The sequence below is a fragment of the Alosa sapidissima genome, chromosome 17, assembly GCF_018492685.1.
Source record: "Alosa sapidissima isolate fAloSap1 chromosome 17, fAloSap1.pri, whole genome shotgun sequence".
In the NCBI taxonomy this organism is placed as follows: domain Eukaryota; kingdom Metazoa; phylum Chordata; class Actinopteri; order Clupeiformes; family Clupeidae; genus Alosa; species Alosa sapidissima.
In genome coordinates this window covers 12,591,474-12,607,228 of record NC_055973.1, presented here as the reverse complement: position 1 = coordinate 12,607,228, position 15,755 = coordinate 12,591,474, and the positions used below count along the sequence as shown (strand labels likewise).

Genomic DNA, 15,755 nt, shown 5'->3' with positions numbered 1-15,755 from the left:
AATCAGCCATTTAAATCTAACTCCCTCTTCCTCCTGATGCAATGGGAAACTGATCAGTATTTATACCAGATATGAGTCTCTATACTACAGTCATGGTGACCCTCAATATTTACATCAGTCTACATTCTTTTGTAGCCTTATTCAATCATATGTTTAAAAAGTGCATTGTTTGAAATTGAAATACAATAAATATGCCTGTATCTTTTATTTTATTATTGGTTTACAAAAGTGATATGAAGCAATGACTTCTGGGAATTTCAAAACAGAATGCGTCTACTTCCTTCAGCACAAAGCTATAAACTGCCCCCAAATGCACTTCGAAACATAAGTGAATGTCTGTTTAAATTTAGTGAAGATGCTACGGTCAAAAATCTACAGTCGGAATTGACACACCTCGCTACGTACTGGGACAGCCTGAAAAAGTCTCCTCTAAACGAGTACACAGTCAGAGACCGGACTTTGATGATGCCGCGGAGATAGAGGAAGAATTGTGCAATCTGTTGCTATTTCCTTCTCCAGCAGTTAAACCTCTTTACCTGTGCCTACACCAATAGGTTAGCATATAAAACACTGTCATGTACTCAAGTGGCATGCAAACAGAGTTTTTCCACTTAAATTCATCTAGAATCACCTACTGTAAGGACACGATTGTCACAGGATAATTTGGAGGCCTTAATGCTGATGGTGACAGAGAAAGAGGTCGTAATGAACTTGGATGCTGATGACGTGATGGACAGTGTTGCGGAGAAGAGCAAGCTCCTTCGCACCTTGTGAACTGCATGACGTTAATTAAGACACGTTTGTGGAGCGGCTGCTCTGATGATCTATTCTAGGCTATTCTTTTTTCATTTTCATATTTCATATTGCATTCATTTTTTTTCTTGGTTCTTGGTTCAGTCTTTATGTATATTAAAGTTAGAGTTCATCACCAATGGGGCTACAAACGTGCGTGTTATTTCCGTGCATGTGAAGTTATATCTGTGTGTTGCGGGCCCTGTGTGGGCCGCAGGTTGGTGAAAATGCCAGGGCCATTTATTAATCCCAGTCCGTCACTGAGCAGGTCCCACTGGGTGAAGAGGAGAAGAAGAAAGACAAGAGGAGGTGAAGGACAAGGCTTAAGAGATCCCATGGTGCTGTAAGACAACATCGCCTGTGATGTGGATGAAATTATCAGGCCAGACATAGAGAGAAGTACGGAGTCCCTAAGGGGACATGAACAAAATAAAATCTAAAGTTTAGTTTCATGTGCTCACGTAAAACGTTTCACGTGCGCACATGAAAGTTTCAGGTGAGCACATGAAAGTTTCGCCTGAGCACATGAAACTAAACTTTCAAATTTTTTTTGCTCATGTCCCCTTAGGGGCTCCGTACAGAAGGTATTTTCTCTGCAATGAGAAAAAAACTGTAACTGAATTGATGTGACGTTGTCAAGGGGAGGGGAGAAGTTGAGTGGACGTCCCCTCTGATGCTGGCTATTTAAGTGCATCAGCGCACCAACCATCTCAGAGCCTATTTATTCAGCATACTGAGCACTAGGTATCTGGGTAAGATTTTTCTCTTTATACCTAAAAGCTAACAAAAAGACAAACAAATATATGTTGTTGAAGGTCCTAAGTGATGTTTAACAAACAAATTCTACAATAATGCAGTCTTGATATATTTACTTTTTCTTATAAATACATTGAGAATGTTTTAAATTATTTTGATTAAAGCCTTGGTCTTATGAAATATTATTTATTTTTTTATTCTAGAAAAATTTACCATTTTGAAGACCCAGGAGTTTCGGAGAAGATCTGAAAATAACAAGGAGTACATGCCAACAGGTAGGCCCACAGTATATTTCTATTTCTTTTATTTGATCAAATGAAACAATACATTCATATTCACCAAACACAACTTTCCCTCTTTTCTTTCCTAGGATGGTGAGGCTGACAGCAGTGCTCGCCCTCACCGTGCTAAGTCTCTGTATGGGACCAGTCTCAACCATCAGAAGACTTAATCACATGTTAGATCTGACGAGCAGCTCATTTCAGAAGTTCCCCCACAATGGTCTCATGTTACTCTACTGGTTCACTGCACATACAGATTTTACCAGTGAAGATGCCATTGTGCCTAAAGATTTTAATCCCAGTATGGGCGACTATGGATGCACAATGTATGGCAACAGAGAGGGGCTTTTCCCAACGATATCACCTTACACTAAAGATGAGTCATACTATATCATTGGGAACCTCAAAAATGCGGCAGCTAAATTTCCCACTTATGTTAACCAAGATTACTACAATGCTTACTGTAATTTGAAAGATAGTCAGTACAGCACCACCCAAGACAACACCAACAAGAACCAAGACCGAATCATATTCCGGCTGAAAGCTCTCTCTAGTGGTTTCCATATAAAAGATGTCTACATCACGCAGACCACCGCCACAGGTCTCCGTTTGAGTCACACCCATACCTATGAGGTCACAATGCAACTTCTGAGGGAGATCACAGATATCATGCAGCACAAAGCAGCCATTCTCTGTCCATCTCTGAAGTTGAAGGAAGAGCAAGCTCACAGTATGTTTGAAGACCCGAACCTCGCGTGGTTCCTCACCCTTGCCGATTACGATGTCTCCTACCGAGAGCTTTGTCTCAGCAGCACCCACTGCTCTGACTACACCCAAGGATTCGGGGGGTGCACAAACAGCCTGCACTGCATACCGGGCAATAAGTATGGTGAAGTTTGTGACTGGGACCCGACGAGCCTGAAGGTGGGAACCACAGAGGATGGCCACGCTGTACTGAACTGGACTAACATACCAGACACCAGAGTCGAAGAGGAGGGCTTGGTGGTGGCACTGTTTGAAAACGACCACAGCTCAGACGCCCTCGCCGAAAAAGCTGTCGACGGCCTCACCTCGGGCTCTTTCCCCACTGAAATAAGTCTGGACGCGGGGCTTCAGGTGAGGCTCCTACTGAAGCCAAATAAAACTCTCTGGAGAGGCCCAGAGCTTGATGATGCCAACGGCAAGAATCAATTGATTTTAAACTCTTATGCCAGTGTGCAGCTTTTCGCAAGAAACGGAACAGCCGGTGTACGATTATATGTCAAAAAGTCATACGACTGGAAGGTGAATTTTTTAAATTGGTATATAGGTTATTGTTTGAATACAGGGTCTTCGTATTCGGCTTGGGTGTATATACAGAATATTGTCCAAAAAGTTTATCAGTTTGCAGAATTTGACGTTTATGAGTACGTTTATGGACTCAAAATAAGATCCTCGTCCTGCCTTAAGGTTATAAACCAGAGAGGTTATACAGTAGCCACAACCAAGCCTTGGGATGAATAGATGAATCTGCAGGCCAGCGGTAAAGCCAGGGATACCATTGTCTTTCACCCTTGTTCTTCTTCAGCTTTTATTATAACACCTTATTTTCTCTATATGCCGGTAGTAAGCTTTTTTCTTCTAATCTCTGTTTTGAATGGCAATCAAGTGGATGTTATACACAAAATGTAATTGTTTCTGCAGGTTAATGTAACCAACAATCAATAAATGCAAGTGAAATGTTAATTAATGTGTCAATAATTGTTTCCAACATATATCAACAAGAAATCCAACAAGTATTTGGGTCATTCCAATAAGACTATTTGGTCATACCACATGAAATGAGCCAATTTTGGAAAACCTTCCCACAGGACCTGCTCATATTTTCTTTATTCACTGATATTTTGTGCCTCCACATTTAAATTTAAGGAAAGTCTGCAAAGTTATGCCTCCCATCTCAGCAACTACTTCACACTCTTGGTTTTTGGTTTTCACTAGCCTACAGTATACTTGTACAGATATTTGACACCTGTCAAACGACAGCCTAGATATTTACAGTATCTGTAAACACACTCATCTTTATGACCCTCCTGGAAGAACAAACTGAACAACATTTTTTTCTATTTTCATTGAAAAATCAGCAGCCAAAATGGTCAGGGAGATATTTCTCTTGCTCCTTTTTTAACACTTTCCAACTGGAGCATTATTGAACATCAGTAAAATTCTGAAGATGGCTCACAGAGACTTAAATTATTGTAAGTCATCTCACAGGGTGACTGTAAAAATGATAAGACATCTTTTGGCAAAACTCGGCTCTAAAATTAAGAAAAAGTTGAATTTTCATCATAACTTAAAACCAGAAAGGGACCTGCACACATGAAAATCCTGTGAAACATCCATGAAAGTTAATCATTTTAACAGGTGTGTGACAGATATTAGGTCAGGTGTCTGTGAATGACACCTTAAGGTATGTAACTGTTTGCGCACCAAAAAACATGCTTGTGTCATTAAGTTTAACAGGGTAAAATCATTTTCACTATAATCCAATACCACTTATTGTGATAACAGCACCGTAACTTTATTGTGTGATAATACAGTTTTTTAAAATTGCTTAAGCACAATTTTGAAAACAGGGCCCGTTTTTTTCAAAACACTACACACAATTAGCAGAATCTGTCAGATCTTTTGCTAAATGAATTATAGTTTTTTCAACTGTTTACACAGAAAATCTTTGCACATAACACATGTTTTGAAACATGTCACTCAAACACCATAACCCCATACCAAATCTGCAAAACCATACACTAATTCTCAGCCTTTGACTGAGTTTTTAATTTCATGAAACACTTTGCAAAACACCACACACAATTCTCTACCTAACACACAAAAATCTATCAGGAAGTAACTTCAAACACAATGTATAAAAATGCCACACTTATTTACCAGTGCATGTGTACTGTAAATACTCATTACTTTACTGAACACCATCCAATAATTGCCTTAGTATAGATCTATGAATAGACAAATGCAAAATGCCTCAAATCTCCAGCAAAATGAAGCACAACATTCAAAATGTCATAAACACATCTCAAAAGCAAACATTCCCCTCACTTCTGTGTCTAAAGTAGAGAAATGTATTTAGTGTTTTGTAAATCACTGTGTGTAGCGTTTTGCAAACAGTGTGAAGCTGATAATGTGCTTATAGTTGTGCAAATCTGGGCTGATGTTTTGCTCCTTGAGTGTATGGTTTCGCTAACTGTGGAATACTTTTGATTTTAGTGTTTATGTAAGCAATCATAAAAAAACTTTAATTCTTATGGTTCTATGAGTTATGGTTTGTATGATATTTGTTTATTTTCATTATTGATCATTGATATGTATTAACATTATTGATATTATTTTTTCTTAATGTAGGCTTACCAACTGTTTACTGTTAATTTAAACTACTGTATTGTTCTACTTTGTGTCTGCTATATTTGATTAACATATACATAAACATAAACACATAAACATAAACACATAAACATAAATGCTGGTTCAGTGAGTTTCATTAATATCTTAATCTATACTATATAATATGCTAGAGAGTACAGGCATTGCAACATGCATGAACTGAACTTCACTCTTAATATTGTGAGACTAGACACTTCCAAATGAATGTATGTGTAATTACGTGTTGTATTCAGAGTTGATTACATACATATTTCAGTGTATTTTGTATGATAACACTTTGTTCATGATTTACACATCCCACAAAAAACATGTGTTTTTTTTTTTTTAAGATCTACTTTTCATTTTTGCCACTTGGGGGAAGCATTGGAGAGGGTAGCTGTGTGTGTGTGTGTGTGTGTGTGTGTGTGTGTGTGTGTGTGTGTGTGTGTGTGTGTGTGTGTGTGTGTGTGTGTGTGTGTGAGAGAGAGAGAGAGAGAAAACGAGAGAGAGACAGAAATGAGGCATGCCTAGTTACCTCCTCTTCTCCACACTGAAAGGCACTTGTGAAGACCAAGATTCCTCAGAGGTAACCTACAGCATAGGGTCAGATGGGAGGGTCAAGATTACGCCGTAAAAACAAGCACCATCATCACTAAATTAAAATAGTGGGCCAAGGATTAAAATGGAATACACTGCATCTGGATTATTTACTCTACTTACTGGATAACCTCACGTAGAGGCAGGTAAGAGGAAAACCTTTTTTTAATGTACTGTATTTGTACTGTAAATATATGGGGCAGGTGAAAGATAGAGGCTACTAGTGCATTCATGTTTTACGTAAGTGTGTGGTGAAGGACACAACTGAATGTGAATATAGAGAATATTTTTAGTGTAGGATAATATTTCAATCTAAATTGGCTTTTCTTGCCTTTTGTAATGATATATAAATGATTGTTTTGTGTATCCCTGTCTGACTTTATCAATATTCATTGTGTCATCTCCTTTCTCCTCTTCAGCAGGAAATGTTGAAGGAAGACTTTCTTCACCATCCCCATCCTATCCAGGACTGCACTGTATTACTGTGTATATAAATTTATGACCAGTTCCTACCATTTGTAAAAGAGTTGTTGTGACTTAGTGTGTCAGACAGAGATTCTGTGGCTCCTTTACGATGGTATTCCCCACAGACTGTGTGATGTATTTGTGGCCCATGCGTTCTGTTATCCTGTGTTTGTGTTGGTGTTTGTTAGTGTTTGTGACTTCTTTGGACTCGGAGGGGAGGTGTCCTCTGCCCTGTCGTTGTGAGGGGAGGCTTCGCTACTGTGACAATGCAGAACTCACTGCCGTTCCACAGGATCTCATTGGCTCCTCGGGCCTGTCGCTGCGTTATAACCACTTGCTGTACCTGCCCCAGGGGGCTCTGTTCCAGCTCAACAGGCTGCAGTGGCTCTTCCTGGGACACAACCAGATCCAGAGCCTGGATGAGCGGGCTTTCCTCGGGATGCGCAGGCTCAAGGAGCTGGAGCTGAGCGCCAATCAGCTTCGGCTGCTGCCCAACAGGACTTTCAGGCCTGTACCGAATCTCCGGCTCCTTGACCTGTCCACCAATCAGGTGTCGGCGCTGAGCTCCAGCCAGTTTCGTGGCCTAAGGAAGTTGATGGTCTTGCGTTTGCGCCGGAACTTGCTCACGTCTGTACCCGTTCGTATTTTCCAGGATTTGCGCAAGCTTCGGGTTTTGGACCTCGGGGAGAATCGTCTGATAACACTGGCAAGGAATGCGTTTGTGGGGCTTCTTAGCCTGACAGAGCTGAGGCTGGACCAGAACAGACTCAACCGGGTCAACTTGGGCCTGTTTGCACGCCTCACCTCACTGCGCTCACTCAACTTGAGCCAGAACAACGCTGCTTGGCTGGGCAGAACCCTACACTGGGACTGGCCCACGCTTGAACACCTGGACCTTTCTCGAAACCGCCTGGAGTGGGTGGAACCTACCGCATTCTACGGGGTTCCACGCCTTAAGAGCCTCCTGCTGCATTCCAACCACCTACAGGTTCTTGAACGCAACGTCCTGCAGAACTGGGTCTCACTGGAGAACCTCACACTCTCAGGGAACCCATGGGACTGTGGACAAAACATATGCACCCTGGCAGCTTGGTTAGGCCGTTACCGTGGACAACGAGACAATGGGCCTGTGTGCTCGATGCCCGAGGAAGCTAAGGGTGAGAACGTTCTAGATGCCGTGCATGCTTTTCAAACCTGTCAGCCTCATGTTTTGGACTTCAACGCAGAGAAAAACATTACTGTTGAAATAAACACCAACACAGAAATGGACATCACAGTTGAGACAGACACAGTGGTCATAACAACAGAAACTGAATGGTACATTGTCACAGAGACAACGGAACAAGTTTTAATGGAGGAGTACAAGGAAGAGGAGGAGGAGGAGGAACAGTACAGTGCAGTGGAACCTTTCACAGTCACTCCTGATGCCCCTCCACAAAAGAGACACCTTGCAATGGAAAGGACAATTGTTGTTTCTACAGCAACTCTCCTATTTTTGACTGTTTTTATTTTGACATGGAAATGCTTGGTCAAGCGACAGCAACAAGCACACATACAATCTAAGACAGATCAGCAAACAACAGTTCCTGTGCAAGCATACTATATTAACTACAACTCCCAGAATGCACGAGCATTTTTAAGCAGGAATGGTTATGGAACCTGCACATGTCACATGACCCAGAGATATTGTGAGTGTGTCGTCTGACTGAGTTTGACTTGTTTTCACCAAAGGTTCTCTTAAACTGTAATCTGACGATAATAGAAAGAAAATGTTATTAAAAAGTGGAAATTAAAAGTAATTCTATTACAAGTCCTCCCTTTATCAACATCTCCATCTGTGTCTTTTATCCTTCTTTTAAAACACACATACACCCAATGGCAAGAATAAGTAGCGATCATTACGCTAATATTAGCATAGCATTAATAATAAGGTGATATTCTCACCTCCATAACCTTTAGGTTGGATTGAGTTAGATTATGCCTTCAGACTTCTCACTGTGTTTAGGGCTTCACCCTTAGAGGAAACACACACACACACACACAAGTGCTACTGTGTGTGTGTGTGTGTGTGTGTGTGTGTGTTAGTGGGATGGTGGAAGTTGTTAGCAGCTTTAAGTTGTTTAATTAGCAAACTGACCTTTAAGTCTCAGAACATCTCTGCTGCCCTATCACCCAGTCAGAATTGTTCTCTTGCCTGCATGCACATGCACACACACAAAGGATAGCTGACTTTGTTTTTTCTTTCTTTTGTGTGTGTGTGTGTGGGGGGGGGGGGGGGTGCACATGTGATACACACATGTGAGGAAAAAAGGAAAAGGAAAGGAAAATCCATTGGATCAACATGATATGTTACTAAAATAAAGTCTCAAATCTCAAGACACCCTTAGGCTTATGCTTCTGTTATAGTAGAACACATTATCTGGCTCATTAAATTATTCTCCAAGCTAGAGAAACAAACAATTAGAGTCAACAGTAGCCCTGACAATTCTTGCTTCATTGCATGTGTAGGGTATAATGTTAAGTTCCTCACCTAAAATGTCAAAATGTGACTTTGAAGTGGGGCAAAAAAAAACATAACAAAGCAAACATTATGGACCTCTGGCCTCTAAACGGGCATGCTGACGTGAGGTTTATGCTCTATAAGAGGTCAAATGAGGTGAGATGTAATTTACTCTCTGTATGTAAATGGCAGACCCCCAGCAGAGAGTGGAGGTCACGTCACATCATATTGCATTACACACTTTCTTATACACATAGGGATGTGCACAGAGATTACAAAATAAAATTGCTTTAAAACAAGTGGGTAATGTATAGGCTAGCACATGTCTGACTAACTGATTTATTAAAATACCCTCACAGTACCCTAAAATACCCTGCAAATATTTCATACTCAACAGATTTCTACAAAAGAATCAGTAGTAGTATTATACAATCCCACATGTAAGGCAGGGCTGTCTATATCATGTATTGATAAAGAGCTATTGGCAAAGAACAAACTAGTGGAATGAGGCCTAGTTATTGGTAAGAAGCCAACAAAATTATGTTAATGTTTAATGTTTAAGTTAATGTTTGTTTCAGACATTTAAAAAAGAGACATAAAGTGAAAATAATGTGGAAAAAAGTCAGAATTTCGAGATACAAAGTCAAAATAAACAACATCCTAGCAGGCTGAGGCAGGACACAGCACAACTCCATGCATTTTCAGCCAGAGAAGCCAGAATGTTATCATTTGTTACCTCGTTTAAAATAAGGCCTGAACCTGTGTTCCTCCAATTATTCCCTGCTATAGCCTAAACTATTTTGCACTTCAATTGTAACCATACACACACAGTTGGAGTAGTTATGATGATACTGCATTAAGATAATCACAAAACATATTTACTGAGTTTAACAGTTCAGAAATAGTCAAATATAGTGTCCATTTCAGCACTCCATTAAATAATGTAGAAGTGGTCATCTAGTTCAGCTAGTTAATCTAATTGTAATGTAATGTAATGGCCATCTATACATGCTATCTTCCTTTTTCAGGACAGTCTGGACTACCCATATCTGGGAAAGTTTGATGTGATAATATTAGCATGTCTTATGTCAGGCTTTACATCAAGAAAAAATAATTTGCGTCTCATCATTCATACAGTAGGCCTATGTTTGCATTCATGTCACTAGGAAATTGTTCCAGTATTCTGCATGCCAGTAGAAATACAGCTGTGTGGGATTGTCTGGAATCTGAAAGAACCATGATGGTGGGAAGATCTATGGCTAAGCAATTTACAAATATGTATGTACTAACATACATAGTTTAAATTAGAATACACTAGTGCAGTCCCTGTTCAAACATTCCTGTAGAAAACCTATCCCAATGACATGCCCGCAGGTATGCCTGCTTTAAATGATAAGGAAAAACATCATTACAGCTAAGCATTCAATAATGAATACTGAATATTATATTATAATGTATTAGCCTATAATTAATGTGTAGTAAGCAGAATTTAGGCATAGCTGCATATGTTTACAGATAAAAATTACATTGCATTGCATCACTACAGTTTTTGCAACGATGTGACTCAACAATCTCTGCTTGACATCACGATCTGTCTGCCACTCGTCTGTAGCTGATCGAAATGACATAAGCCTAAAGCTTTAATGTAAGGCTATATGTTTAGCCTATTGAATAACTTAATGATATAGAAGACAAAGCATTTTGTAGAAAGATGCATCATCATAGATTTGCAATGTGACTCAAACAGTCTTTGGACTTTGGTAGCATATAGCCTATGTTTTGGCGCAAAATACTTGTAATATAAAATATTTATAGGCCTATATAAATAGCCTATGTCTTAATTATGCTTGTTTGATTCAGGAATTTCAGTCAAGTGGCAATCACCCTTGGCCCTTGTTTATTCTCATTTGACGAAATGTGGTTTCCATGGACCAGATTGCAGTCCTCCAGTGATTCATGGATGATGTGGCTTAAAGGTCATAGGACCGTTAAAGGATGCGAGCGTTCATGTGTATGAAATGCGTAGCCTACATGTGGCAACTGTACGCTGCAGGTGAGATGCAACCAGCCAGCTGTTGCCGCAGATGCCGTTTTTAATAGTGAATGCTGCTGTGGGTTGTGTAGGCTACCGGGAGAAACCATCATATCTGCAAGAGCTGTGGATGTGCGTGACACTTGTGCCTGGACTAGTGAGACCGTTTCACAGTCATGTTCCCACATAGCCTGATTCAGGTTGGCTGTGGCTGGGCAGGTTCAAACGAGCTAGACCGTCATGAACACTCGTGGTGCTCCTTTAAGAAGGCTAATCCAGCGACATCACTGGCAAAATATCAGATTTGCTGAAATTATCTTGTTAGGTTACACAACTGGCTTTAGTAGGTAAACCATATCTACCCGACAGAGTAGCCTAACCCATGCCAAAACAGACTGGAACCAATATGTGCATTACCGAGTCTAGTAATAGGCCTACACTTCTTCTGAAAGAATTTCTAATGGGAGAAACTAGGCTACTTGTGTGACAATAGTCTATCCAGGCTATCCGTTTTAATCATCTTGTTCCACTTCACGGAACCCTTCGAAAACGCAAAAAAGAAAAAAAAGAACACATTCAAAGGCTAACTGTAGACAGTAAGCTGTAAATTAAACTGTATCACACTAAGGCTAAATCTGAAAATTAACTCAGGAACACATAAATCCCTATACGTTAGAAAACTAGGCCTACTAAATGCGTAATAATGTCATTAACATTAACAGCACAATACGATGCAAAGACTTGGCTACTCAATAGGCTACGTTAAACAAATTTCACGACCTACTGGACACTGTGGAGGCTGTGTTCCGGATTACTTAGTGGCAAATTATCTTTCACCTGTCACAGCATAACAAAAAAGCATAGCCTATTTGTGGGCATGTGGCCTACTGGTTAGCACTTCAGACCTGTAGCCGGTTCGAACCCTGACCAGTAGGCACAGTTGAAGTGCCCTTGAGCAAGGCACCTAACCCCTCACTGCTCCCCGAGCGCCGCTCTTGATGCAGGCAGCTCACTGTGCCGGGAGTGTGTGCTTCACCTCACCTCACATGTGTGTTTCACTAATTCACGAATTGGGATAAATGACTAAATTTCCCTCACGGGATCAAAAGAGTATATATACTTATAGCCTACAGCCTACTCTAACATGTAGCCTATGGTTCAAGTAGTGTCTGACCAAATAGGCTATGTAGTTTTGTCGCCTCCTGTTGGAACGTGTGTATGTGTGGAGGGATCGGTGGTGGAGCTGCGATGACCTGCAGTTTCAGCCGAGTTCCAGTCGGGATTCTTTCTCTGCTCTTTCGTCCTGCTCTTTCTCTCAACAACAACGGAAAAAAAAACATCAGCGTATTCCGACATCATGAAACAAACATTCGTACGGGTGAGAAAGCTTTAGGCTATGTAGAATTTGTTGTCTTTAAAAGTTAGTAATGTAACTTTAAGAAACTTTCAGATTTTGTACATTAATTCAATGCAACTTTCGTGTGGTGATTTTTATTTTGTCAGTTGTGGGTCAAGAAGTCTACTGAATAGAAAAAAAATAGTGTTAACACCATGACTGACAAAGAAGTAGGTGTGACTGTTATCAGCCCAATCACTGGCTTGCCTCTGCATAGCAACAGCAGTGAAGAGCCTTCTACCTCCTGTCCCTACCTGGCACTGAATGCTCACAGCATGGGTGTGGCATCTTTACTGGCCATGTTTATTTCACTTGCCGCTTTTGGGAATACGCTGGTCATCCTGTCAGTGCTGTGGAACCGCCAGTTACAAACAGCCACCAACCTCTTCATTGGCAACCTGGCAGTGGCGGACCTGCTCCTCAGCGTCTGCGTTTTGCCGTTCTCGGCCACGCTGGAGGTGCTTGGCTGCTGGCCGTTTGGCCGCCTGTTCTGCGACGCGTGGGCTGCGCTCGACGTCCTGTGCTGCTCGGCGTCCATCCTGAGCCTGTGCGCCATCGCCGTAGACCGTTACATGGGCGTGCGCCACTCCCTGCACTACCGCTCCCTGGTGACCAGGCGGCGGGCCGGTGTAGTTCTGGTCTGTGTGTGGACGGTGTGCGTGGCCCTGTCGGTGCCGCCGTTGCTGGGCTGGAAGGAGGCCCGCCCGCCGGACGCCAAGATCTGCACAGTCACCCAGGAACCCGGCTACGCACTCTTCTCCTCATTGCTCTCCTTCTACCTGCCCCTGGGCGTGGTGCTGGCGGTGTACGCGCAGGTGTATGTGGTGGCGCGCCGGACCACACACTTCCTGGAGAGGGGTGTGAAGCGGGAGGGCGGGGAGGTGGTGCTGAGGATCCATCGGCGTGGGGCCGTGCTGGGGGAGGACATATCCGGGGGAGCCAGGAGGATGAACGCCCGCGTGCTGCAGCGCTTCACCCGGGAGAAGAAGGCTGCAAAGACCCTGGCCATGGTGGTGGGGGTGTTCATCCTTTGCTGGCTGCCTTTCTTCATTGTACTACCACTGGGTATGTACACAATAATATGCAACCGCAGCAACACCAACAACAAGCACTCAGATAATGAAATAGTCATGGTAGACATTGTTTGTCTGTGATGTCACACACAAACACACATGTACTGACATCTGTGTCATCCACACTGAAAGACCTTGATGCTTTAACCGATTGGAATTTTCTCTGTCATCTTTGTTCTGTGTGTCTGGGTGTGTTTGTGTGTGTGTGTGTGTGTCTGTGTGTGTGTGTGTGTGTGTGTGTGTGTGTGTGTGTGTGTGTGTGTGTGTGTGCAGGTGCCATGTTCCCCATGTTAAAGCCGACTGAGACCATCTTTAAGGTGGTGTTCTGGCTTGGCTACTCCAACAGCTGCATCAACCCTTTTATCTACCCTTGCTCCAACCAGGAGTTCCGTCGAGCTTTCATGAAACTGCTGCGGGTATCACTGATCTCCAGGAAGTCTGACTGCTCTTTACAAGGCACAAACCCATCACAGAGGCCACCCCTTCAAGTCTCAGTGCCTCTCACAGGTCTCCACCTCAACATTAGCTGGTGGAGACAGTTCAGAGGGGCATCCTTATGGCTGCAGGAAATAATGAACACGCTGACCAGTAAGGTCAGGCGTAGGTCACACAGGAACAGCACCCAAAATTCTATGGAAGGAAACCTTAATTCAGTTTCAATGGAAATTTCTAATGTGTCGACAAACTGAGCAACAATTTTATAGACTAACATGCTAAAAGGTCGTAACACAGGAATTTCTATTGGCTAACACCGTGGATGTTATCCAATCACAGCGCTCTATTTTGTTAGAGAGTCTTAAGGCGGGCTTAACAGGATAACGACAGTCCTGCGACGGTGAACAACAAGGAAGGTGGCTATGGCGAACGAAGAGCGGTTGTTTGAATCGGCGTTGGCGTCAACTTTGGAGGAGTTGGACTTGTGCTTTTTTTGAGCAACACAATGCACTTAAGTCATTCCTTTCGAAGAAGGATGTATTTGCCGTTTTGCCGACCGGATACGGATATGGTCGTAGCGCTGGCCTATTGCATGCCTAGGCAGTTTGAAAGACAATTCTCTGCCCGCCCCTTGGATTAAGCGAGGTGAATGGCTCGATTCCAGACTATACATTTCAATGATATAGGATGGCCCGCCAGGCTAGCAATAGCCCTCAATTCTCCTGCAAAATGAACTTTACATTTAAAACAATGTTATTTCTTCCCAGAACGGTATTTTGTTTTCAAATGACCAACCATCATAGGAATAGACATTTATAAGAACTAGTTGAACACTGACGTACTCAATGAAAAACATGATGAATGGAAAACACTTCTTCTCCATTCATCATAATGACTTAGGCCTTTTTTTGTTCAGTGTTACACTTACTATAGACAGTACATACCTATGTGTGTTGTAAAATATTTGAGAATATTGTTTTTATACTCAGAACACACAAATACATGGTAACAAATATATTTTATTTTTCCCACAAAAACAATAAGTATAAGTATATATACTCTTTTGATCCTGTGAGGGAAATTTGGTCTCTGCATTTATCCCAATCCGTGAATTAGTGAAACACACTCAGCACACAGTGAAGTGAAGCACAGGCGCGCGGGAACCTATTTTTGACCAGGGGTGCTGAATAACAAAAATAATGGATGTCCGACGATTTCTCTCCCCCCCCCCCCCCCCCCCCCCTTCCCCTGGACATGTTTAGGATTTTGACTGCTAAATAAGTCATTTTAGTGCAGTGTGTGGGTGATAGCGAGAAGTTTTAGAAAAGTCCTGGGCAGCCACAAATTCCAATGTTCCGCGACAGCACTCCGAGTCCACTGCGCCCACCCTAACCCCACAGAAGCGCACTTGACATCGTTAGCCTATTTCAGTATAGCTAAGGAAAATTACTTTTCTGATCGTCAAAACCACACCAGAGATGTTAGGCTTTAAATATAGGCTAATAATCAGGCTGCAATGATCTCGCAAATAATTTCTGAATAGCCTATAGAGTGTGTCGTCTCCACAGCAAGTAGGCCTATGTGTCCTAATAATTTCTATCTTAGCGACTAGGAAAGTAAAATGATTTCACTAGCTATGCATTTATTATTTTTGCAAAACTGTAAAACACAATTAAAGTTTCTTTCAGCTTATCCATGGTTTTTTTTGAACGTGTAAATCGCATAGAATATGTAGGCCTATATCAACCGTAGGCCTACACACTTGATCGTTATCACATAGATGAAACCACGCTACGGTTCTTACAGTAACTGACTCACGTTCACGTTGATCTCTATAACTGTTAATTTTTAGTAGCCTATATTCAAACCTATCCATAACCCTTTTTTGCTATTTGACTCATCATTTCACATACAAAATATAAATAATGTCAGACAGCGAATTAGTAATTATTTAAAAATATATATATTTTTTAAAAATCTATCTCCTGCCAGCAGGGGGTGCTGCAGCACCCTCAGC

At 41.8% G+C, this 15,755-nt stretch overlaps 2 protein-coding genes across 3 annotated transcripts; both read left to right on the top strand.

Annotated features, from left to right (window-relative positions):
* Positions 1 to 1,515: 1,515 nt before the first annotated feature.
* Positions 1,516 to 3,554, top strand: LOC121688142. 2 transcript variants are annotated; one of them, XM_042067533.1, is made up of 3 exons: positions 1,516 to 1,544; positions 1,752 to 1,823; positions 1,919 to 3,554. In XM_042067533.1, the coding sequence occupies exon 3, from the start codon at positions 1,920 to 1,922 to the stop codon at positions 3,330 to 3,332; it is 1,413 nt and encodes a 470-aa protein (XP_041923467.1). In that variant the 5' UTR covers positions 1,516 to 1,544; positions 1,752 to 1,823; position 1,919; the 3' UTR covers positions 3,333 to 3,554. The 2 variants fall into 2 exon arrangements, with proteins under 2 accessions (XP_041923467.1, XP_041923468.1); XM_042067534.1 differs by having other exon boundaries at positions 1,518 to 1,536.
* An 8,831-nt stretch (positions 3,555 to 12,385) lies between these two features.
* Positions 12,386 to 13,895, top strand: LOC121688924 (alpha-1D adrenergic receptor-like). The gene is made up of 3 exons (XM_042068835.1): positions 12,386 to 13,295; positions 13,577 to 13,719; positions 13,830 to 13,895. The coding sequence occupies exons 1-3, from the start codon at positions 12,386 to 12,388 to the stop codon at positions 13,893 to 13,895; spliced, it is 1,119 nt and encodes a 372-aa protein (XP_041924769.1).
* The last annotated feature ends 1,860 nt before the right edge of the window (positions 13,896 to 15,755 follow it).